The 27,270-nt window shown below is 34.4% G+C and overlaps 1 protein-coding gene across 1 annotated transcript; it reads left to right on the top strand.

Annotated features, from left to right (window-relative positions):
* The first annotated feature begins 619 nt into the window (after positions 1-619).
* On the top strand, positions 620-27,007 carry LOC134709207 (uncharacterized). Its single transcript, XM_063569379.1, has 7 exons — positions 620-718; positions 2,119-2,230; positions 7,219-7,356; positions 14,656-14,712; positions 19,027-19,118; positions 20,512-20,607; positions 26,625-27,007. The coding sequence occupies exons 2-7, from the start codon at positions 2,146-2,148 to the stop codon at positions 26,871-26,873; spliced, it is 717 nt and encodes a 238-aa protein (XP_063425449.1). The 5' UTR covers positions 620-718; positions 2,119-2,145; the 3' UTR covers positions 26,874-27,007.
* Positions 27,008-27,270: the final 263 nt, after the last annotated feature.

Genomic DNA, 27,270 nt, shown 5'->3' with positions numbered 1-27,270 from the left:
TTGTTTGTTTATTTGACCCTTTATAATTGCTACCGTATGTAGAAGTTTTATATGGATGCATTTCACGTGTAGGAAAATACTGACGACAGCTAGACATTTTTTGATGTCATATGCCCCCCTTTTTTTTGCACGATCAATGCATTTGAATTAGGACATGTGGTTGGACCCCTCCCCTTTTTTTGTCCTGGGATGGTACACCCCCCCTCTTTTTCAAGTTAAAATGACTGGATCCGCCCCTGTGAAGATACATGTTACACTGCTTAATCTTCAGTTTTATTTGAAAGAAATACAGCGAAGCTTGTAGAAATGAAAATATCGACATTTGCAAAATAAAGGCAACAGTAGTATACCGCTGTTCAAAACTCATAAATCTATGGACAAAAAATAAAATCGGGGCAACAAAACAAAACCGAGAGAAACGCATTAAATATAAGAGAACAACGCCACAACATTAAAATGTAACACACACAGAAACGGACTAAGCACTTAACAATGACCTTCATATTAATTATTTGCATGAAATGCATAAATTTGAAAATGCCAATTAACGATCAAGCCCTGTAAATATCAGAGGTTCTCCTTTAATGGAGGAAGTTTCGCTCCACAATTACAGTTCTGACGTCATTTCATGTACCGACGTCTTTGCTGCCACTTCACTTGTTTGACGCCATAGGCCTATATTAAAACGACATTGATTTTGGACATCTTTGCAAAACAGGTATTGTCAATGTGTAAAATCAAATGTATCTCTTTGAATATAAACACAAAACTCTCTTAAAAAGCTTAAGGGGGGTTTCTTATCACAGGCACTTGTTTCTATCAATGCCAATGAGAGAGGCGGTTTCCACACTCATAGTCATACGAAACATGACGAGTCAGTCGAGTGTCGAAGGTAAACCACCATTTAGAGGATGCATTCGTGTCTCTAAATTTTGCAAGCTACATTCCAAGGCTTCCAACTAGGTCCCAATTGAAATGCATTGATCGTTAAAAAAAGGGGGGTCAATTTACGAAACCTCTCCATTTTGAATCCGCCACTGTCACCTCTAAGAGTGGATCTCTTGAATCATTGTGAAAAATAAATAAACAGGAGCTAGCTAATCTTATTTATAGGGGAGTTAATGACGTCTTAAAGTTGAAAGGCTGCTACATCGACGCAGGAAGGCGTCAAAAAAAAAAAATTTAAAATAGCCTTGTGCCCTTGTCCTTCCAACAAAAAACTTTCATGCATTTTTCAATGATCTTCATTGTTTCTTTTATTTTTTTTACTTTAATTTTGTAATTTGAATAAATGAATAAAGATATGAGTATGACAGTTGTGATAAAAGTCAGATCGGTGATAATGAAATTCATACAGTATTTGGCAGGTCTGCAGAACTAAAACAAACGTGTAGATCTACAAGTAGTTACAATTTCGATTCGTTATATAACGAGTTACGTAGTCGTTAATAGCAAGCTATGATAAAGCAGTATAATTCGTTTATAACGGAGTTAATAAGTCGTTTTACATTGTACCGAGTTAATACATGTAAGTTGGTCATGACATAAAACCTTGACACTACAGAGTGGGTCTCATTGGGGTCTAAGTGTTTCTGCTTCTGCCAGATAATGGCCACAATCAACGAACTGATTATACTGCCATGGTTTGGTGCGCATATTAGACCACCCCCCTCCCCCCAAAAATTTTGAAATTTAATTCAGCTTTGTCATCGAGGCTTTGAAGGCCTCGACTGACGGAGCTGATACGACCCCAGGGGGAAGAGCGTTCCAATCCCGGATGGTTCTTGGTTCTTGTGACGCGGGATTGCCGATTTTTCGTAAGCCTAAAACGTGAAAGTCAAATTATTGTGTCGTGAAAACGGGAAATGAGGTCTTGCGGGACCCGGGAATTGACAAAAAAAAAATTGCTGAAAGCGGGATACGGGAATCTGACAAAACAGTAAGCGGGATACGGGAATCTGACAAAACAGTAAGCGGGATCCGGGATCGGAACCCCCCAATGAGACCCCCTACAGAGATTTTAATTGATACCTGCTCTTCGAAATATATTCTATTTACTCATACCAAAATCAGAAAACTACTAGTATAATTTTTTGAAATGTTTATCTTCTTTTTCAGACAATATCGTCACGACACTAAACCATCATGGCACGTGTTGCTATGATAACACTTTTAGTCGTGATTTGTACAATATTTGTTGAAGCCAGGTGGAAAAGAGGAACTGCAGAGAGTAAGCATTATCTATACTCTGCGTTTAGCAAAACTTATTGTTCATTACGATGTGCATGTTGTGTCAAATTAACAATACTGTCAGCAATGAGGACAAATAAACACAAAGACATACAGAATGCAGAAAGGTTTCTATAAACTTTAATCTATGCTGATGCAATTAAAATCAGTAATACGCACCTCGTGGTAAAGAATAAGACCAACAACGCAAAGCACCTGTTCACTACAAACCAATTTAAAAAGACATAAAACACATAGTCCCAACACACCTTTTTAGCTGTGGTCAAGACAGACCGATTTAAACAGGCTCAATAGACAATACCCACCAGTCCAGTAAAAAGTCTTGACAGATCGATATAAACAGGCTCAATAGACAACTCCCACCAGTCCAGTAAAAAGTCAAGACAGATCGATATAAACAGGCTCAATAGACAACCCCCACCAGTCCAGTAAAAAGTCTTGACAGATCGATATAAACAGGCTCAATAGACAACCCCCACCAGTCCAGTAAAAAGTCCTGACAGATCGATTTAAACAGGCTCAATAGACAATCCCCACCAGTCCAGTAAAAAGTCCTGACAGATCGATTTAAACAGGCTCAATAGACAACCCCCACCAGTTCAGTAAAAAGTCCTGACAAATCGATATAAACAGGCTCAATAGACAACCCCCACCAGTCCAGTAAAAAGTCAAGACAGATCGATATAAACAGGCTCAATAGACAACCCCCACCAGTCCAGTAAAAAGTCTTGACAGATCGATATAAACAGGCTCAATAGACAACCCCCACCAGTCCAGTAAAAAGTCCTGACAAATCGATATAAACAGGCTCAATAGACAACCCCCACCAGTCCAGTAAAAAGTCAAGACAAATCGATATAAACAGGCTCAATAGACAACCCCCACCAGTCCAGTAAAAAGTCAAGACAAATCGATATAAACAGGCTCAATAAACAAAACAAAACCAGTCCAGTAAAAAGTCCTGACAAATCGATATAAACAGGCTCAATAGACAACCCCCACCAGTCCAGTAAAAAGTCCTGACAAATCGATTTAAACAGGCTCAATAGACAACCCCCACCAGTCCAGTAAAAAGTCTTGACAGATCGATTTAAACAGGCTCAATAGACAACCCCCACCAGTCCAGTAAACAGTCTTGACAGATCGATATAAACAGGCTCAATAGACAACCCCCACCAGTCCAGTAAAAAGTCCTGACAAATCGATTTAAACAGGCTCAATAGACAACCCCCACCAGTCCAGTAAAAAGTCCTGACAAATCGATTTAAACAGGCTCAATAGACAATACCCACCAGTCCAGTAAAAAGACAAGACAGATCGATATAAACAGGCCCAATAGACACCCACAACAAGTCCAGTAAAAAGTCCTGACAAATCGATATAAACAGGCTCAATAGACAACCCCCACCAGTCCAGTAAAAAGTCAAGACAGATCGATTTAAACAGGCTCAATAGACAACCCCCACCAGTCCAGTAAAAAGTCAAGACAGATCGATTTAAACAGACTCAATAGACAACCCCCACCAGTCCAGTAAAAAGTCAAGACAGATCGATATAAACAGGCTCAATAGACAACCCCCACCAGTCCAGTAAAAAGTCTTGACAGATCGATATAAACAGGCTCAATAGACACCCACAACAAGTCCAGTAAAAAGTCCTGACAAATCGATATAAACAGGCTCAATAGACAACCCCCACCAGTCCAGTAAAAAGTCAAGACAGATCGATTTAAACAGGCTCAATAGACAACCCCCACCAGTCCAGTAAAAAGTCAAGACAGATCGATATAAACAGGCTCAATAGACAACCCCCACCAGTCCAGTAAAAAGTCTTGACAGATCGATATAAACAGGCTCAATAGACACCCACAACAAGTCCAGTAAAAAGTCCTGACAAATCGATATAAACAGGCTCAATAGACAACCCCCACCAGTCCAGTAAAAAGTCAAGACAGATCGATTTAAACAGGCTCAATAGACAACCCCCACCAGTCCAGTAAAAAGTCAAGACAGATCGATATAAACAGGCTCAATAGACAACCCCCACCAGTCCAGTAAAAAGTCAAGACAGATCGATTTAAACAGGCTCAATAGACAACCCCCACCAGTCCAGTAAAAAGTCAAGACAGATCGATATAAACAGGCTCAATAGACAACCCCCACCAGTCCAGTAAAAAGTCAAGACAGATCGATTTAAACAGGCTCAATAGACAACCCCCACCAGTCCAGTAAAAAGTCAAGACAGATCGATATAAACAGGCTCAATAGACAACCCCCACCAGTCCAGTAAAAAGTCAAGACAGATCGATTTAAACAGGCTCAATAGACAACCCCCACCAGTCCAGTAAAAAGTCAAGACAGATCGATATAAACAGGCTCAATAGACACCCCCACCAGTCCAGTAAAAAGTCCTGACAAATCGATATAAACAGGCTCAATAGACAATACCCACCAGTCCAGTAAAAAGTCCTGACAAATCGATATAAACAGGCTCAATAGACAACCCCCACCAGTCCAGTAAAAAGTCAAGACAGATCGATATAAACAGGCTCAATAGACACCCCCACCAGTCCAGTAAAAAGTCCTGACAAATCAATTCAAACAGGCTCAATAGACAACCCCCACCAGTCCAGTAAAAAGTCCTGACAAATCGATTTAAACAGGCTCAATAGACAACCCCCACCAGTCCAGTAAAAAGTCCTGACAAATCGATTTAAACAGGCTCAATAGACAACCCCCACCAGTCCAGTAAAAAGTCCTGACAAATCGATTTAAACAGGCTCAATAGACAACCCCCACCAGTCCAGTAAAAAGTCAAGACAAATCGATATAAACAGGCTAAATAGACAACCCCCACCAGTCCAGTAAAAAGTCCTGATAAATCGATTTAAACAGGCTAAATAGACAACCCCCACCAGTCCAGTAAAAAGTCCTGACAAATCGATTTAAACAGGCTCAATAGACAACCCCCACCAGTCCAGTAAAAAGTCAAGACAAATCGATATAAACAGGCTCAATAGACAACCCCCACCAGTCCAGTAAAAAGTCAAGACAAATCGATATAAACAGGCTCAATAAACAAAACAAAACCAGTCCAGTAAAAAGTCAAGACAAATCGATATAAACAGGCTCAATAGACAACCCCCACCAGTCCAGTAAAAAGTCAAGACAAATCGATATAAACAGGCTAAATAGACAACCCCCACCAGTCCAGTAAAAAGTCCTGACAAATCGATTTAAACAGGCTCAATAGACAACCCCCACCAGTCCAGTAAAAAGTCCTGACAAATCGATTTAAACAGGCTAAATAGACAACCCCCACCAGTCCAGTAAAAAGTCCTGACAAATCGATTTAAACAGGCTCAATAGACAACCCCCACCAGTCCAGTAAAAAGTCAAGACAAATCGATATAAACAGGCTCAATAGACAACCCACACCAGTCCAGTAAAAAGTCAAGACAAATCGATATAAACAGGCTCAATAAACAAAACAAAACCAGTCCAGTAAAAAGTCAAGACAAATCGATATAAACAGGCTCAATAGACAACCCCCACCAGTCCAGTAAAAAGTCAAGACAAATCGATATAAACAGGCTCAATAGACACCCACAACAAGTCCAGTAAAAAGTCCTGACACATCGATTTAAACAGGCTCAATAGACAACCCCCACCAGTCCAGTAAAAAGTCAAGACAAATCGATATAAACAGGCTCAATAGACAACCCCCACCAGTCCAGTAAAAAGTCCTGACAGATCGATTTAAACAGGCTCAATAGACAACCCCCACCAGTCCAGTAAAAAGTCAAGACAAATCGATATAAACAGGCTCAATAGACAACCCCCACCAGTCCAGTAAAAAGTCAAGACAAATCGATTTAAACAGGCTCAATAGACAATACCCACCAGTCCAGTAAAAAGTCCTGACAAATCGATATAAACAGGCTCAATAGACAACCCCCACCAGTCCAGTAAAAAGTCAAGACAAATCGATATAAACAGGCTCAATAGACAACCCCCACCAGTCCAGTAAAAAGTCCTGACAAATCGATATAAACAGGCTCAATAGACAACCCCCACCAGTCCAGTAAAAAGTCAAGACAAATCGATATAAACAGGCTCAATAGACAACCCCCACCAGTCCAGTAAAAAGTCAAGACAAATCGATATAAACAGGCTCAATAGACAACTCCCACCAGTCCAGTAAAAAGTCAAGACAAATCGATATAAACAGGCTCAATAGACAACCCCCACCAGTCCAGTAAAAAGTCAAGACAAATCGATATAAACAGGCTCAATAGACAACCCCCACCAGTCCAGTAAAAAGTCAAGACAAATCGATATAAACAGGCTCAATAGACAACCCCCACCAGTCCAGTAAAAAGTCAAGACAAATCGATATAAACAGGCTCAATAGACAACCCCCACCAGTCCAGTAAAAAGTCCTGACAAATCGATATAAACAGGCTCAATAGACAACCCCCACCAGTCCAGTAAAAAGTCAAGACAAATCGATATAAACAGGCTCAATAGACAACCCCCACCAGTCCAGTAAAAAGTCAAGACAAATCGATATAAACAGGCTCAATAGACAACCCCCACCAGTCCAGTAAAAAGTCCTGACAAATCGATATAAACAGGCTCAATAGACAACCCCCACCAGTCCAGTAAAAAGTCAAGACAAATCGATATAAACAGGCTCAAAAGACAGACTGATGCAGACTGCTACAAAACATGTAGTCCAGAAAGACCAATTGAAGCTTCTACAAAACATGTAGTCCAGACACCGATTTGAACACGCACAAAACAAAGAGTCCAGACAGATGACTCGAACAGGCACAAAACACATATATCACATCTTATAGCCATAATCTAGACAAACCTGTTTGAATTCAAGTGGCACAAAACACTTGAATTAATTATTATGCTTTCATAATATTAATTTTATTCAATACTAATTTCATGATTGTAGGTGAATTTGCAAGAATACAAAATTCAGTTCCGTATTACTGGGAGGTTATATGTGATTATCAATATAATGGTGTATGCCGTTATAGGTATAAGAACCACAAGACAGGACAGAGCCAAGAGACACAGCCACCACCGCCTGGTATGTTTTAGTATTTTGGTTCCGTTGTTTTCCTCTTATAGTTGAAGTGTTTCACTAGGGCTTTCTCTTATTAATTCAAGACCGATAAATAGAGGTATACTAATTTACTGCGGAAACCTTTGATATTTTATTATTATGAATTCCATGATCATAAAAAAAATCACAAATTGAACCGGTAATGATAGTCTAGATACAGTGGAGATCATTGTTGAAGGCCGTACTATGACATGTAGTTGTTTATTTCTATGTAACTTTTGTTTCTTGTGGAGAGTGGCCTGTAAGCAATCGTTTTTTGTTTGTTTTATATAGCTATGCTGAGAAAGCATTTTAAGATCTAATGTATGATATTTTAATGTGATAGGGCCTGAGGATCTAATGTATAATATTTTAATGTGATAGGGCCTGAGGATCTAATATATGATATTTTAATGTGATAGGGCCTGAGAATCTAATGTTTGATATTTTAATGTGATAGGGCCTGAGGATCTAATGTATGATATTTTAATGTGATAGGGCCTGAGGATCTAATGTATGATATTTTAATGTGATAGGGCCTGAGGATCTAATATATGATATTTTAATGTGATAGGGCCTGAGGATCTAATGTATGATATTTTAATGTGATAGGGCCTGAGAATCTAATGTATGATATTTTAATGTGATAGGGCCTGAGGATCTAATGTATGATATTTTAATGTGATAGGGCCTGAGGATCTAATGTATGATATTTTAATGTGATAGGGCCTGAGGATCTCATATATGATATTTTAATGTGATAGGGCATGAGGATCTAATGTATGATATTTTAATGTGATAGGGCCTGAGGATCTAATGTATGATATTTTAATGTGATAGGGCCTGAGGATCTAATGTATGATATTTTAATGTGATAGGGCCTGAGGATCTAATATATGATATTTTAATGTGATAGGGCCTGAGGATCTAATGTATAATATTTTAATGTGATAGGGCCTGAGGATCTAATGTATGATATTTTAATGTGATAGGGCCTGAGGATCTAATGTATGATATTTTAATGTGATAGGGCCTGAGGATCTAATGTATGATATTTTAATGTGATAGGGCCTGAAGATCTAATATATGATATTTTAATGTGATAGGGCCTGAGGATCTAATGTATGATATTTTAATGTGATAGGGCCTGAGGATCTAATGTATGATATTTTTATGTGATAGGGCCTGAGGATCTAATGTATGATATTTTTATGTGATAGGGCCTGAGGATCTAATGTATGATATATTAATGTGATAGGACCTGAGGATCTAAACTTTTAAGATCTAATGTATGATATTTTAATGTGATAGGACCTGAGGATCTAAACTTTTAAGATCTAATGTATGATATTTTAATGTGATAGGACCTGAGGATCTAAACTTTTAAGATCTAATGTATGATATTTTAATGTGATAGGGCCTGAGGATCTAATGTATGATATTTTTATGTGATAGGGCCTGAGGATCTAATGTATGATATTTTTATGTGATAGGGCCTGAGGATCTAATGTATGATATTTTTATGTGATAGGGCCTGAGGATCTAATGTATGATATTTTAATGTGATAGGACCTGAGGATCTAAACTTTTAAGATCTAATGTATGATATTTTAATGTGATAGGGCCTGAGGATCTAATGTATGATATTTTTATGTGATAGGGCCTGAGGATCTAATGTATGATATTTTTATGTGATAGGGCCTGAGGATCTAATGTATGATATTTTTATGTGATAGGGCCTGAGGATCTAATGTATGATATTTTAATGTGATAGGGCCTGAAGATCTAATGTATGATATTTTAATGTGATAGGGCCTGAGGATCTAATGTATGATATTTTAATGTGATAGGGCCTGAGGATCTAATGTATGATATTTTAATGTGATAGGGCCTGAGGATCTAATGTATGATATTTTAATGTGATAGGGCCTGAGGATCTAATGTATGATATTTTAATGTGATAGGGCCTGAGGATCTAATGTATGATATTTTTATGTGATAGGGCCTGAGGATCTAATGTATGATATTTTAATGTGATAGGGCCTGAAGATCTAATGTATGATATTTTAATGTGATAGGGCTTGAAGATCTAATGTATGATATTTTAATGTGATAGGGCCTGAGGATCTAATGTATGATATTTTAATGTGATAGGGCCTGAGGATCTAATGTATGATATTTTAATGTGATAGGGCCTGAGGATCTAATGTATGATATTTTAATGTGATAGGGCCTGAGGATCTAATGTATGATATTTTTATGTGATAGGGCCTGAGGATCTAATGTATGATATTTTTATGTGATAGGGCCTGAGGATCTAATGTATGATATTTTAATGTGATAGGGCCTGAGGATCTAATGTATGATATTTTAATGTGATAGGGCCTGAGGATCTAATGTATGATATTTTAATGTGATAGGGCCTGAGGATCTCATATATGATATTTTAATGTGATAGGGCCTGAGGATCTAAACTTTTAAGATCTAATGTATGATATTTTATGTGATAGGGCCTGAGGATCTAATGTATGATATTTTAATGTGATAGGGCCTGAGGATCTAATGTATGATATTTTAATGTGATAGGGCCTGAGGATCTAATGTATGATATTTTTATGTGATAGGGCCTGAGGATCTAATGTATGATATTTTAATGTGATAGGGCCTGAGGATCTAATGTATGATATTTTAATGTGATAGGGCCTGAGGATCTAATGTATGATATTTTAATGTGATAGGGCCTGAGGATCTAATGTATGATATTTTAATGTGATAGGGCCTGAGGATCTAATGTATGATATTTTAATGTGATAGGGCCTGAGGATCTAATGTATGATATTTTAATGTGATAGGGCCTGAGGATCTAATGTATGATATTTTAATGTGATAGGGCCTGAGGATCTAATGTATGATATTTTAATGTGATAGGGCCTGAGGATCTAATGTATGATATTTTAATGTGATAGGGCCTGAGGATCTAATGTATGATATTTTAATGTGATAGGGCCTGAGGATCTAATGTATGATATTTTAATGTGATAGGGCCTGAGGATCTAATGTATGATATTTTAATGTGATAGGGCCTGAGGATCTAATGTATGATATTTTAATGTGATAGGGCCTGAGGATCTAACATATGATATTTTAATGTGATAGGGCCTGAGGATCTAATGTATGATATTTTAATGTGATAGGGCCTGAGGATCTAATGTATGATATTTTTATGTGATAGGGCCTGAGGATCTAATGTATGATATTTTAATGTGATAGGGCCTGAGGATCTAATGTATGATATTTTTATGTGATAGGGCCTGAGGATCTAATGTATGATATTTTAATGTGATAGGGCCTGAGGATCTAATGTATGATATTTTAATGTGATAGGGCCTGAGGATCTAATGTATGATATTTTAATGTGATAGGGCCTGAGGATCTAATGTATGATATTTTAATGTGATAGGGCCTGAGGTTCTAATGTATGATATTTATTTAAATGTGATAGGGCCTGAGGATCTAATGTATGATATTTTAATGTGATAGGGCCTGAGGATCTAATGTATGATATTTTAATGTGATAGGGCCTGAGGATCTAATGTATGATATTTTAATGTGATAGGGCCTGAGGTTCTAATGTATGATATTTATTTAAATGTGATAGGGCCTGAGGATCTAATGTATGATATTTTAATGTGATAGGGCCTGAGGATCTAATGTATGATATTTTAATGTGATAGGGCCTGAGGATCTAATGTATGATATTTTAATGTGATAGGGCCTGAGGTTCTAATGTATGATATTTATTTAAATGTGATAGGGCCTGAGGATCTAATGTATGATATTTTAATGTGATAGGGCCTGAGGATCTAATGTATGATATTTTTATGTGATAGGGCCTGAGGATCTAATGTATGATATTTTAATGTGATAGGGCCTGAGGATCTAATGTATGATATTTTAATGTGATAGGGCCTGAGGATCTAATGTATGATATTTTTATGTGATAGGGCCTGAGGATCTAATGTATGATATTTTTATGTGATAGGGCCTGAGGATCTAATGTATGATATTTTAATGTGATAGGGCCTGAGGATCTAATGTATGATATTTTAATGTGATAGGGCCTGAGGATCTAATGTATGATATTTTAATGTGATAGGGCCTGAGGATCTAATGTATGATATTTTAATGTGATAGGGCCTGAGGATCTAATGTATGATATTTTAATGTGATAGGGCCTGAAGATCTAATGTATGATATTTTTATGTGATAGGGCCTGAAGATCTAATGTATGATATTTTTATGTGATAGGGCCTGAGGATCTAATGTATGATATTTTAATGTGATAGGGCCTGAGGATCTAATATATGATATTTTAATGTGATAGGGCCTGAGGATCTAATGTATGATATTTTTATGTGATAGGGCCTGAGGATCTAATGTATGATATTTTAATGTGATAGGGCCTGAGGATCTAATGTATGATATTTTAATGTGATAGGGCCTGAGGATCTAATGTATGATATTTTAATGTGATAGGGCCTGAGGATCTAATGTATGATATTTTAATGTGATAGGGCCTGAAGATCTAATGTATGATATTTTTATGTGATAGGGCCTGAAGATCTAATGTATGATATTTTTATGTGATAGGGCCTGAGGATCTAATGTATGATATTTTAATGTGATAGGGCCTGAGGATCTAATATATGATATTTTAATGTGATAGGGCCTGAGGATCTAATGTATGATATTTTTATGTGATAGGGCCTGAGGATCTAATGTATGATATTTTAATGTGATAGGGCCTGAGGATCTAATGTATGATATTTTAATGTGATAGGGCCTGAGGATCTAATGTATGATATTTTAATGTGATAGGGCCTGAGGATCTAATGTATGATATTTTAATGTGATAGGGCCTGAAGATCTAATGTATGATATTTTAATGTGATAGGGCCTGAGGATCTAATATATGATATTTTAATGTGATAGGGCCTGAGGATCTAATGTATGATATTTTAATGTGATAGGGCCTGAGGATCTAATGTATGATATTTTAATGTGATAGGGCCTGAGGATCTAATGTATGATATTTTAATGTGATAGGGCCTGAGGATCTAATGTATGATATTTTAATGTGATAGGGCCTGAGGATCTAATGTATGATATTTTAATGTGATAGGGCCTGAGGATCTAATGTATGATATTTTAATGTGATAGGGCCTGAGGATCTAATGTATGATATTTTAATGTGATAGGGCCTGAGGATCTAACATATGATATTTTAATGTGATAGGGCCTGAGGATCTAATGTATGATATTTTAATGTGATAGGGCCTGAGGATCTAATGTATGATATTTTTATGTGATAGGGCCTGAGGATCTAATGTATGATATTTTAATGTGATAGGGCCTGAGGATCTAATGTATGATATTTTTATGTGATAGGGCCTGAGGATCTAATGTATGATATTTTAATGTGATAGGGCCTGAGGATCTAATGTATGATATTTTAATGTGATAGGGCCTGAGGATCTAATGTATGATATTTTAATGTGATAGGGCCTGAGGATCTAATGTATGATATTTTAATGTGATAGGGCCTGAGGTTCTAATGTATGATATTTATTTAAATGTGATAGGGCCTGAGGATCTAATGTATGATATTTTAATGTGATAGGGCCTGAGGATCTAATGTATGATATTTTAATGTGATAGGGCCTGAGGATCTAATGTATGATATTTTAATGTGATAGGGCCTGAGGTTCTAATGTATGATATTTATTTAAATGTGATAGGGCCTGAGGATCTAATGTATGATATTTTAATGTGATAGGGCCTGAGGATCTAATGTATGATATTTTAATGTGATAGGGCCTGAGGATCTAATGTATGATATTTTAATGTGATAGGGCCTGAGGTTCTAATGTATGATATTTATTTAAATGTGATAGGGCCTGAGGATCTAATGTATGATATTTTAATGTGATAGGGCCTGAGGATCTAATGTATGATATTTTTATGTGATAGGGCCTGAGGATCTAATGTATGATATTTTAATGTGATAGGGCCTGAGGATCTAATGTATGATATTTTAATGTGATAGGGCCTGAGGATCTAATGTATGATATTTTTATGTGATAGGGCCTGAGGATCTAATGTATGATATTTTTATGTGATAGGGCCTGAGGATCTAATGTATGATATTTTAATGTGATAGGGCCTGAGGATCTAATGTATGATATTTTAATGTGATAGGGCCTGAGGATCTAATGTATGATATTTTAATGTGATAGGGCCTGAGGATCTAATGTATGATATTTTAATGTGATAGGGCCTGAGGATCTAATGTATGATATTTTAATGTGATAGGGCCTGAAGATCTAATGTATGATATTTTTATGTGATAGGGCCTGAAGATCTAATGTATGATATTTTTATGTGATAGGGCCTGAGGATCTAATGTATGATATTTTAATGTGATAGGGCCTGAGGATCTAATATATGATATTTTAATGTGATAGGGCCTGAGGATCTAATGTATGATATTTTTATGTGATAGGGCCTGAGGATCTAATGTATGATATTTTAATGTGATAGGGCCTGAGGATCTAATGTATGATATTTTAATGTGATAGGGCCTGAGGATCTAATGTATGATATTTTAATGTGATAGGGCCTGAGGATCTAATGTATGATATTTTAATGTGATAGGGCCTGAAGATCTAATGTATGATATTTTTATGTGATAGGGCCTGAAGATCTAATGTATGATATTTTTATGTGATAGGGCCTGAGGATCTAATGTATGATATTTTAATGTGATAGGGCCTGAGGATCTAATATATGATATTTTAATGTGATAGGGCCTGAGGATCTAATGTATGATATTTTTATGTGATAGGGCCTGAGGATCTAATGTATGATATTTTAATGTGATAGGGCCTGAGGATCTAATGTATGATATTTTAATGTGATAGGGCCTGAGGATCTAATGTATGATATTTTAATGTGATAGGGCCTGAGGATCTAATGTATGATATTTTAATGTGATAGGGCCTGAAGATCTAATGTATGATATTTTAATGTGATAGGGCCTGAGGATCTAATATATGATATTTTAATGTGATAGGGCCTGAGGATCTAATGTATGATATTTTAATGTGATAGGGCCTGAGGATCTAATGTATGATATTTTAATGTGATAGGGCCTGAGGATCTAATATATGATATTTTAATGTGATAGGGCCTGAGGATCTAATGTATGATATTTTAATGTGATAGGGCCTGAGGATCTAAACATACCAGCACCAGTACCAATATCAACAATAGACAGGGGAAGTGAGTATATTATGTAAAGTTGAATAACAAGTTTTATTCTATACTTTAATAATTAAAAAAAAAAATCGAACAAAAATCCAAAAAAAAAAATACAAAAAAAATATTCAATCAAACATTATATTAAAAAAAGGATGAGGCGGCAGTATGTCCTGCATTTTTTTACGCATTTCCATTTGGTAAAGCTTCACAATTGAACAGTTGGTAATTCCTGTTTTAGTCCTGATACAGAGCTTTGAATCTGTTTTACTGTTTATATTTCCGAAATTAAAATTTTTACAATTAATAGTTTCCACATTGTATGATGTTTAAAAGTCATCATGTCTTTGTTTTTCGGGAAAGGAGGGAATTGCAGACTCTGGCAGTTGCCTCCCCTTTCCTGTTGAAGAGTATATTAATGTTGTTGTCACTCTGCTGTTTTACATTTCTGCTCACTTTTCTTAACTACGACAATTTGGGGGACTGCAGTTCGCGTTCTTTCGAGGCCTCCTGGTGAATTAAACAAAGATGTCTATATATGTTTATTTCGAGTCCAACCATATTAAAGAGTAAACTAATCAAATACATTAATATGAAACAAAAGAATTTAATTCTTAAATGAAATTGAATTTACAATTATCAAAGTACTTGATCAGATAATTATAATAGTTTATTATTATATTATTGGTAACTTTAATAAAGAAAGATTTCTTTAAAAATTGTTACATTAAAACATTGCTAAGGTTACGCTTAATTTTCATTTTAACAAAAATTATAAGTTTACGAACCTGGTGAATATAACAAAGATGTTTATATATTTTTTTATTTCGAGTCCAACCATTAGTCTATGAGTAAATTAATCTTGGGTTCCTTAGGGTTTCCTATTTTAAACCCTAAGAACACGTGCTGGTTGGACTTGATTTATTCACAAATGGAAATGATTCTTAGAATACTTATTTTTTATAAGTCAGAACAGTTTTTATTGGTTAGATCTCTTTTATCTTTTTAAGTTATTCACTTTTTTGCATAATTTGGGGTTACTATTTAATAATATTCCAGTCAAATGATCATCATAGCTTTAAATAGAGACTTGGGATCACTGTTGAATATTTTTTTGATAAAAAAAGAAACGTATTCAGCACACATCAAGATACAGTATAGTTTTAGCATAAACGATACTTTTAGATCGTTGCAACGCGATATCCAATATTTCTGTAGAATATTAGCAATTGTACTAGTTTGTTCAAATCGTTTTTTCTTGGTGTGCTCCTCATTTACGACTAACGACGTAACCAAGACATCTAAATGGTGAAGTTGAAATATTTCCTTCGTAAATTTTGTTGTCATTGGTTGACGTTTATGGATTATATTTGTTTCACAAATGAAAACGGATGATCGAATTGTTGTAACAACAACCCGTCCCCTTTTCCTAGAATGTGACCTACATGCACCGAATAAGGTCTGGGTTTGAAGAAAATTAACTATAATGAGCAGCGCAACATGTGCCACTTGTGGAGCATGATCAGATTACAGTTGACTCTTCCGTTTTTCATGGGTTTGTGTTTGATGTTGTGTTTTGTGTATGAATGTTCGTTTTCCTTTTCTTTGTAGCAAAGCTTTATTGTCCGTTTTATTCCTATTTTATTTATGAGTTGTTCTTTGATTGTCCGTTTGGTATGGGTCGCCTCTCTTTGAAAATACATAAAACTATGATGTCATTTATACAACAACGGATATTCTGTTTCTTTCTGTACATCGTAGTAATGCATAATTATACCCCACGCAACTAGTTGCGGAGGGTATAATGTTTTTGACCCGTCCGTCTGTCAGTCCGTCCGTCAGTCCTGTTTCTTGTCATCGCAACTCCTCTCAAACCACACAACAGCATTTCATGAAACCTTTTCAGATAATAAGGACATACTATGTAGTTGTGCATATCGAGGGGAAATTGCGATTCAATTTTTTTCTAGGAGTTACGCCCCTTTGAACTTATTTACTTTAATGTACTACTGCAACAGTTTGTCATTGCACCTCCTCTCAAACCACACAACAGAATTTCACGAAACCTTTTCAGATAATAAGGACATACTATGTAGTTGTGCATATCGAGGGGAAATTGCGATTCAATTTTTTTTCTAGGAGTTACGCCCCTTTGGACTCATTTACTTTAATGAACTACTTCAACAGTTTGTCATCGCAACTCCTCTCAAACCACACAACATAATTTCACGAAACCTTTTCAGATAATAAGGAAATACTATGTAGTTGTGCATATCGAGGGGAATTGCGATTCATTTTTTTTTTGGAGTTACGCCGCTTTGAACTTATTTACTTTAATGAACTACTTCAACAGTTTGTCATCGCAACTCCTCTCAAACCACACAACAGAATTTCACGAAACCTTTTCAGATAATAAGGACATACTATGTAGTTGTGCATATCGAGGGGAAATTGCGATTCAATTTTTTTTCTAGGAGTTACGCCCCTTTGGACTCATTTACTTTAATGAACTACTTCAACAGTTTGTCATCGCAACTCCTCTCAAACCACACAACATAATTTCACGAAACCTTTTCAAATAATAAGGACATACTATGTAGTTGTGCATATCGAGGGGAAATTGCGATTCAATTTTTTTCTAGGAGTTACGCCCCTTTGAACTTATTTACTTTAATGTACTACTGCAACAGTTTGTCATTGCACCTCCTCTCAAACCACACAACAGAATTTCACGAAACCTTTTCAGATAATAAGGACATACTATGTAGTTGTGCATATCGAGGGGAAATTGCGATTCAATTTTTTTTCTAGGAGTTACGCCCCTTTGGACTCATTTACTTTAATGAACTACTTCAACAGTTTGTCATCGCAACTCCTCTCAAACCACACAACATAATTTCACGAAACCTTTTCAGATAATAAGGAAATACTATGTAGTTGTGCATATCGAGGGGAATTGCGATTCATTTTTTTTTTTGGAGTTACGCCGCTTTGAACTTATTTACTTTAATGAACTACTTCAACAGTTTGTCATCGCAACTCCTCTCAAACCACACAACAGAATTTCACGAAACCTTTTCAGATAATAAGGACATACTATGTAGTTGTGCATATCGAGGGGAAATTGCGATTCAATTTTTTTTCTAGGAGTTACGCCCCTTTGGACTCATTTACTTTAATGAACTACTTCAACAGTTTGTCATCGCAACTCCTCTCAAACCACACAACATAATTTCACGAAACCTTTTCAAATAATAAGGACATACTATGTAGATGTGCATATCGACGGGAAATTGCAATTCAATTTTTTTCCTAGAAGTTACGCCCCTTTGAACTTATTTACTTTAATGTACTACAGCAACAGTTTGTCATCGCAACTCCTCTCAAACCACACAACAGAATTTCACGAAACCTTTTCACATAATAAGGACATACTATGTAGTTGTGCATATCGACGGGAAGTTGCGATTCAATTTTTTTTCTAGGAGTTACGCCCCTTTGAACTTATTTACTTTAATGTACTACTGCAATACTTTGTCATCACAACTCCTCTCAAACCACACAACAGAATTTCACAAAACTTTGTAGATAATAAGGACATATTACGTAGATGTGCATATCGACAGGAAATTACCATTTTTTTTAGGAGTTACACCCCTTTGAACTTAATTGCTTCAATGTTCTTCTGCAACAGTTTGTCATAACTCCTCTGAAACCACACAACAGAATTTCATGAAATTTTGTAGATAATAAGGACATACTATTTAGATGTGCATATTGGCAGGAAATTATTTTTTCTTATACAATTTTTTTTTCTTACACTTATTTAATTTCTCCAATGACAATGTGGGGACGTGGGGTATGTGAGCGTACTCACTAAGGTTTTTTAATTGTTTTAAACAATTGAAGTTTTGGGATACATAAAGTCAAGCAACCAATGTATCCTTAATTTTTTCCTATCGTACGGCGCCTTTATGTGACAGTGTTGTGTTGGTTTTTTTTTTTTAGCGCAACAGGGTTAAATTATGACGATGTGATTTGCTTAACACTGTAACGTGGTGACCCCTATAAAGGGAATCGTCAAGCTATAAAATCTTCAACCTTAAATGGTTCCTGTTGTACAGCTCCTTTAAGAAAGGGTTATGCATAATATCGTAATTTTACCATGTTTAATCTTTATTTGTTGTTTTTCTTTCTGGTCGCCTGAGTTTCGGATAAAACATAACGTCATGCACTTGAACCACATGTTTCATTTGGATAATAATGTCTTCGCTTAAAAAGCAAAATAAGAGTGTCATTTTTGAATAAATGACTGAGCCGTACAAAACTTTATTTCAGGATGCAAAGAAGGCTGGTATAATTGGTTTGGGGGAGGAGCCTGTTACTACATTTCTGCCTTCAATGATACGAAAACCCACAGTGAGGCTACTGTAAGTTAATTTGGGAAATTATTTGGATAAATTGATCGTTAGAATCTAAAAAAAAAAAAAAAGAAGATGTGGACTCTGTGTGGTATGATCGACAACGAGATAACTCTCCACAAGAGACTCAATGACGTTAAAGTTAGCACTACTATGTGACTGTAGGGTCGTTGTGAGGCTTGATTAATGTAAATTATATTTTTATACATATTCATTTTATGCAAATTTTGGAAAAGCATGCGGTTATGCCAAGTTAGTCTTAACATATTAAGTCTTATTGATACGATTTAAGCATCTATTGTTCACCGTCGGCTTTAACAATTAACAAAACCCATGGCTCTTACATGACAACACGTAAACCATCTGACTCATCAAGGGCTGTCAAGGTCGTTAAAAACTTTCATCATCGTCACCACTACATGCTTAAACATCCTAAATATTCAAGTCAGATATTTTATTTGGTATGAAAAAAAAAGAAATATATTTTTTGTTATTGCAAGCGCTGTTTGTTTCCAGTATTGTCAATTTGACAACAATAAGCAATTCGTTCATTTCAGTGGATAATAACAATTGATGCAGATAAATGTTACATGTACAGTATTTTGACATTTTTTTCATATCTTGTTGTTGTTTTAAAAGTAGTTTAGCCCATATTCCTTTTTTGTATGATTTGTTGTACATAATGTGATAAAATTAGACGGGGTTAGAATTTTCATTTTATAAATTCATGTTAACCATACAGCTACTTGAAAGAAATATCAAAATGTGCATGATTGATAATTTCTGCAAGTCAAAATTATTTATTTGACATTGTTCAGTATAATATGGGGGCCTCGGTGCCCGAGTGGTCTAAGGCCAAAAAAAGTATATGTGGTTCCAGTTACATCTGAAAAAAAGTAAGGGTAGGTAGGGATTTTTTTTTTGATTTTTATGTTTTTTTTACATTGAGTTTATGAGAGCATCATTCTGACTTTAACAGTGCTTAATGAAAAAAGACAATTAAATCTTTAGGGTAGGCTATTTTTTAGGCGAAAAAGTAGGGATGGTAGGGTTACTGGAACCACACATATGTTTTTATTTAGCCTAAGTAGTTACTACTGTAATCACTAGCCAGTGAACACTGAGGTTGTGAGTTCGAACCCCGCTCCTGTGGGTGCACTCGACTCTAATCTTAATTGAATAGTCTAGGATGGTCAGTTTTCCTATCGAAGGTCGGTGTTTTTCTCCTGTTACTTCGGCTTTCTCCACCAATAAAAACTGACCACCACGAAATAGCTTAAATGAGGTGCTTAAAAGTGGCGTTGACACATCAACAATTAAAATCAGAATAATATCTTGAGTCAAATGATCAAATTGTTTGATGCAAATATGAACTTATTTACGCTGTATTTTTCCCTTACAGGAAGCATGTAAAAACTTAGGAGCAGAATTGTTTTATGCTACAACAATGGGTATGTGGGAACTTGGTGTAGCAGGAGATTTCGCAAAACAAAGCAAGGTACGTATTAGGGGGAAAAGGGGGAACACCGCATATTTCCAAGGTGATAAAACGTGCCGAGGCCATAATAAATAATAGGTTTGTTTGCCAAAACGCTACCTACTAAGAAAAAAACTGCTTTGAAATTAGAATGAATGGTACTAAAAGTAACCCAACAGTTTTAAACAACTTTACCACCAGGCTGTCACGTGTTACACCTTTAGAAATTATCAACAAAGAAAGTAGTTACGAGTCAGTCAAGCGTACTTTAAATAAAATAAATAACAAATTTAAAATCAATCAATATGATAAAAGACATCCATATATGTACGCTAAATGTTAAAGGACTCAGAGATAAAGAGAAAAGGACAAGATTTTATCAATGGATAAAAAATCAAAAAAGTCTTATAACTTTTATACAAGAGAGTCACTTTGATGAAAATCTCGAAAAAAAATTATATACTGAAACTAGCAACGTTATCTATTTTAGTCATGGTACAACCCAAAGTAGAGGGGTAGCCATTATAATTGATAATAAGTTAGAATGTAAAGTAATTAATGAAAACAAAGACAAAGACGGTAGAATACTAATGTTAAATATAGAAATAGAAAACATAATTTATTCGCTCATTAACATATATGCACCAAACATAGAAACGGAAAGAAACAAGTTCTTTAAAAATCTGTCTGATTTCATAAGTAATTATGCAATTGGAACAGTAATACTAGGCGGCGACATGAACGATGCATTGTCAAACTTAGATAGAAAACTTACTAATGGAAAACCAAAAAATATAAAACCAGTAAACAGTTTAAAATCTTTAATTAAAACACACAATCTAATCGATATATGGAGATATTTAAATCCGAAAAAAGTACAGTTTACCTGGAAAAGACAAAACTTCAGTCAAGCAAGTCGAATTGATTACTTTTTAATTAATAAAGATTTTGTGCTCAATACAAAATCAAGCGATATAAGACTCGCATTAATAAAAAGCACAGACCACCAAGGCGTATCTCTTAAATTACAAAGCGTAACGGCCGAAAGTAAAGGTCCAGGATACTGGAAATTAAATAATTCTATTTTAGAAGAAAATGAATATTGTAAAGAAATAGAAACAATAATTGCAAAATATAAAACTATCATGCAAGACACAACTACGGATGTACATCTTCTTTGGGACGCGATTAAACTTGATATTAAATTATTTACAATAAATTATTGCAAAAGTAGAGCTTACAATAGAAATAACGAAATAAAGCAAATGGAAAAAAAATTAACACTCTTAACTGAAAAATACCAAAAAAATGAAAATAATGATATTTTGCAAAAAATAAATCAAATTGAAAATCAGCTAGAAACACATTATGAATATAAAGCTAAGGGCGCCCAATTAAGGTCTAAACAAGATTGGGTAGAAAAAGGCGAAAAAAATACAGCTTACTTTTTAGGCCTAGAAAAAAATAAACAAACAAAAAAAAACAATAATAAAACTAAAAGACGACCAAGGAAATATTGTTACAGACCAAAGTGAAATACTTCAAATTGAAAAGAAATTTTACGAAAAACTATATTCAAAAGAAAACGAAAACATAGCCCAATCATGGGAATATATTAACAGTACTGAAGTAAAAAATAAATTATCAAAAAATGAAAGTAAGACGTGCGATGGATATGTTACAATAGATGAACTAACACTAGCAGTAAACAATTTAAAATCCAATAAAAGCCCAGGTAAAGATGGTATCTCAACAAATTTCTATAAAAAGTTTTGGCAATCATTAGGTCCAATCCTTGTTAACATCTTTAATACAAGTTACGACAGGCAAAAGCTACCATTTTCTCAAAGACAAAGTATTCTTAATCTTATATACAAAAAGAATGATCCACTAGATCTTTCAAATTATAGGCCAATCTCCTTATTAAACTCGGACTATAAAATACTATCTTACACATTAGCTCAAAGAATAAAAAATGTACTAAATTTAATAATAAATGCAGACCAAACAGGATATATAAAAAAACGATATATTGGCTTCAATCTCAGACAAATACAAGACATCATAGATTACGCCGACAAATTTAATGTTGAAGGTGCAATTTTGTTTCTAGACTTTTCAAAAGCATTTGATACTTTAAAATGGACCTTTATGTACCAAACTCTCGAACATTTCGGCTTTAATAGTTCATTTATTAACTGGATCAAGACGTTATATTCTGATATAAATAGCTCAGTGTTCAATAATGGATGGATTTCTGCACCAATTAGTCTAAAAAGGGGGGTGCGTCAAGGATGCCCCTGCTCTTCCATGATCTTCGTGATCGCAGTTGAAATTATGGCATGTAAATTAAGGAATGATTATAACATTAAAGGCTTTGAAATCAAACTTGACCATTCAAAACATAATTTAAAAATTTCACAGTTAGCAGATGATACCACTCTTTTTCTTAAATCAAAAAATGAAATTATAGCAGCATTAAACGTTATTGAAATATTTGGCACATTTTCTGGTCTTAAATTAAATAAAAACAAAACGGAAGGAATTTGGATAGGAAAACTAAAAAATTGTAAAGATAAGGTAGATAATATAAAATTCACAGATAAACCCGTTAAAGTGTTGGGATTGTATTTCGGCACAAATAAAGCAGAATGCGCAAAACTAAATTGGGAAAATAAGTTTGAAAAAGCAAAAAAACTCATGAAATCTTGGGAAAAAAGACATCTTACGATCATCGGTAAAATTCTTATTATCAAATCACTTATCATCCCACAATTTACATACTTAGCGAGTATGACAGTCATAAATAAAATGTATAGCGACAATCTAGAAAAAGAAATTTTTAATTTCATCTGGAACGGCAAACAAGATAAATTAAAAAGGTCAACTCTCATAGCAGATTACAATACGGGAGGACTTAATATGATAGATATCGACAGCTACTTCAACACACTTAAAATTAAATGGGTATCAAGACTAATGGAGTCAAAACATGAAAATTGGTCAATTATTCCGAGATTCTTTTTTGATAAATACGGGAAAAACTTCCTTAATATCTTCAAAATGAATTTAGAACTTAAAAATTTAAAACCACTTAAAATAACAACTGAACTACCAGAATTTTATCTGGATATTGTAAAATGTTGGATACGGAAAGGTGGAGGTCAAACTAAATCACCCACTAACTTTAGAGAAATACGCAAAGAAATTATATGGGGTAATAAAAACATAAAAATAAAAAATAAACCATTATTGATGCTCAATTGGATCGGAAGCAATATAATCTATATAAATGAAATAATTGACGAAAACGGTCAAATCAACGAAAAAACAATACTGCGTAAGTTAGAAATAAAACACAACTGGATAGCCGAACTATCAATATTAAAAAAAGCTATTCCAAAATGTTGGATATATATCCTGAAAACAAATAAATCTGTTAAAACCCGCGTTAATATCAACGAAAAAATAATCAGAATGAGTGAAACAGAAATAAATTTAGCAGATCTAGATAACAAAACCGTATATCAATATTTTTTAAAAAACAAAATGACTCCAAACATTGGATTAATAAAATGGCAAAAATTATTAGGCGTAAAACCATTACAAATTAAACACTCCTTATCATTTACAAACAAAGAAATATACACAAACAAACTTAAAGTATATAAATGGAAATTATTTAGCTATATATTGCCGAACACAGAAAATCTTTTTAAATGGAAAATATATAATACGTCAGAGTGTACTTTATGCAAATGCACAGACAATTATCAACATTTTTTTATCGACTGTAAATTTTTAAAAGATTTGTGGAATAAAATAACAGAAAAAATGAATATCATAAACTTCTGTAAGAAAATAAACTTAATAGATATAGTCTTTGGATATAAAATAGGAGACCGACATTATAATGACATAAATCTTATTATAACGTTGATAGGTTTCTCAATTTACAAATCATTTTACACGTCGGAGCAAAGAACAAAATCCGCCGACATATACAATATCTTTAAAAAAGAATTTGAATTATATTTTGAAGTTAACAGATGTGTAAAAAAAAGTAAAAGTAATTTAATTCGCAAGTTTCAAAAAATTCTTTAAACTGTTAGATTATAAAATATAAAAATCGACACCTCACGGCCGTAAAGAAAAACCCTTAAATTACACCTATTCTAAAACTTAAATCAAAATACAATAAGGTACAGATTATGTACAAAGATAATAAATTCATATTTCTATAATAATAAACATAAAATATCTCACCTTTTGATAATAATCCAAAATCGAAAAGATTAACACGTGAAGTATATTATCCCTCAATCACGTCAAGTTACGATTATCTGATCACATTAAAGACATCTGCACGATTTTTCTAAACGAGCAATATGTGTCAGGTAGATTGTATTTAATAATAAGGATGTTAAAGTAAGGGTCAAATACGGTACAAAATTACGCAATTATAAATGTGAATGATTTGCAATTATATATGCTTATATTGTATTTTTTTTCTATTTGTAATTGACTAACAATCAGTCAGATTATATTATTAATTAAAAAATGTATGTTTCAAACACAAATTAAACTAACAAATACTAACAAAATTTATTATATACTACTAACGGTTAACGAGGCCGGGATAAGGTACCGGTATTTGATGTATCAACTAACAAATGTGAAAAAATATCAATAAAACATGAGAACTTTAAAAAAAAAAAAAAAAAAAAAGAAAAAAACTGCCTACTCAAATTCTTTTTTTGTCAAGAAGAATTTTTTTTTAATCAAATAGGCATGAGGATCCATTAAAACGTTTAATCCCGCTGCAAATGTTTGCACCTGTCCTAAGTCAGGAATCTGATGTACAGTAGTTGTCGTTTGTTTATGTAATATATACGCGTTTCTCGTTTCTCGTTTTGTTTATATAGATTAAACCGTTGGTTTTCCCGTTTGAATGGTTTTACACTAGTAATTTTGGGGCCCTTTATAGCTTGTTGTTCGGTGTGAGCCAAGGCTCCGTGTTGAAGGCCGTACTTTAACCTATAATGGTTTACTTTTTAAATTGTTATTTGGATGGAGAGTTGTTTCATTGGCTCTCACACCACATCTTCCTTTATCTATCATAAACATCTGATACTTCAATTTCTCAAAAGAAAATAAAAAAAAAATAAAAAAAAATGCCTACCTACTTACCCACTGTGTCAACCTTTGGGTAGGGTTTGGGCAAACCAAAATATTTTTAAGTGTGGCCCGATGGAATAGATCACATGTTACAGCTTAATATTGGCGATTTGTTATTATTGAATGTATAATTAAATTATCTTTACAGTATTTTATTATAGATTCCTTTAAATGAAACATTTCGTTTTTACATTCATTATACCCCCGCTTTAAAAAAAGGGGGTGTGTGTGGTATACTGTTTTACGTCTGTCTGTCCGTCCGTCAGTCAGTCCGTCCCATGAATATTTTTCGTCTCATTTTTCTCAGGAACTACAATACAAGGATTTCTGAAATTTGATTTCAGGGTTTATCTAAGTCAGCTATACCGTGTGATGCGTTTTCAGATTGATCACTTGGCAACTTCCTGTTTACCGAACACTTACAAGTATGATTTTACACGATAGCCAAGTTGAACATTATTTCGTCGCATTTTTCTCAGGAACTACAAAACAAGGATTTCTGCAATTTGGTTTCAGTGTTTATCTAAGTCAGCTATACCGTATGATGCGTTTTCAGATTGATCACTTGACAACTTCCTGTTTACCAAACACTTAATTGTATAATTTTACACATGATAGCCAAGTTGAAAATTTTTGTCACTTTTTTCTCAGGTACTACAATACAAGGATTTCTGAAATTTGGTTTCAGGATTTATATAAGTCAGCTATACCGTGTGATGCGTTTTCAGATTCATCACTCGACAACTTCCTGTTTACCGAACACTTGCATATTTTTACACTATTAATATTATCCACTTGCGGCGGGGTATCATCAGTGAGCAGTAGCTCGCAGTTTCACTTGTTTTTTTTTACAATTACAGATAAGGACTCATTTTTTCTGGACAAGTGGACACAAGGTCAATGGCAAATGGTATTGGGGTAATAACCATGGACCAGTTTTAAACAAGATGCTGCAATATAGTAGTCAACCAGCAGGCACTCCTGAGCAAGGGGATTGTTTAGCGAAATATTTATATCAAAATAGTATTTCTATTGAAAAAAATTGTAATCTTAAATACAACTATGTCTGTAAGATAAAATTGCCAAGAAGGAAAGGTAAATATGGGTAATACTATACTCATAAGACCGCAAAGCACATATCGGTAATTCTTAATATTAGAATACGCCATGGGGTGAAATATTTTGCTATTAAAATGTGCCTATGTGGTTATTATATGCTATTAGAATAGAATGTACTTTTTAATTGAAAGTGTGTTCTTTCATCATACTCTTAAAACAGATACAAATATTCAGAAAAAAGGTTACATTGATCTTAAATGATTTATAAGTTTAATATGAAACCTTTTATTAATAAAATGATAGTATAACTGATATTATAACAAACTTTAAGATGCGAATGAAAAGAGGGGTAAAGGATACCCGAGGTATATGCAAACTCATAGATTTAAAATAAACTGACAACACTTAATGGCAAAAAAAAGAAAAAGACAACTGCACACGAGATAT

This window comes from Mytilus trossulus, chromosome 3 (genome assembly GCF_036588685.1).
Source record: "Mytilus trossulus isolate FHL-02 chromosome 3, PNRI_Mtr1.1.1.hap1, whole genome shotgun sequence".
Classification (NCBI taxonomy): Eukaryota; Metazoa; Mollusca; class Bivalvia; order Mytilida; family Mytilidae; genus Mytilus; species Mytilus trossulus.
The sequence above is the reverse complement of the archived record's forward strand: the minus strand, read 5'-3'. Positions and strand labels throughout refer to the sequence as shown.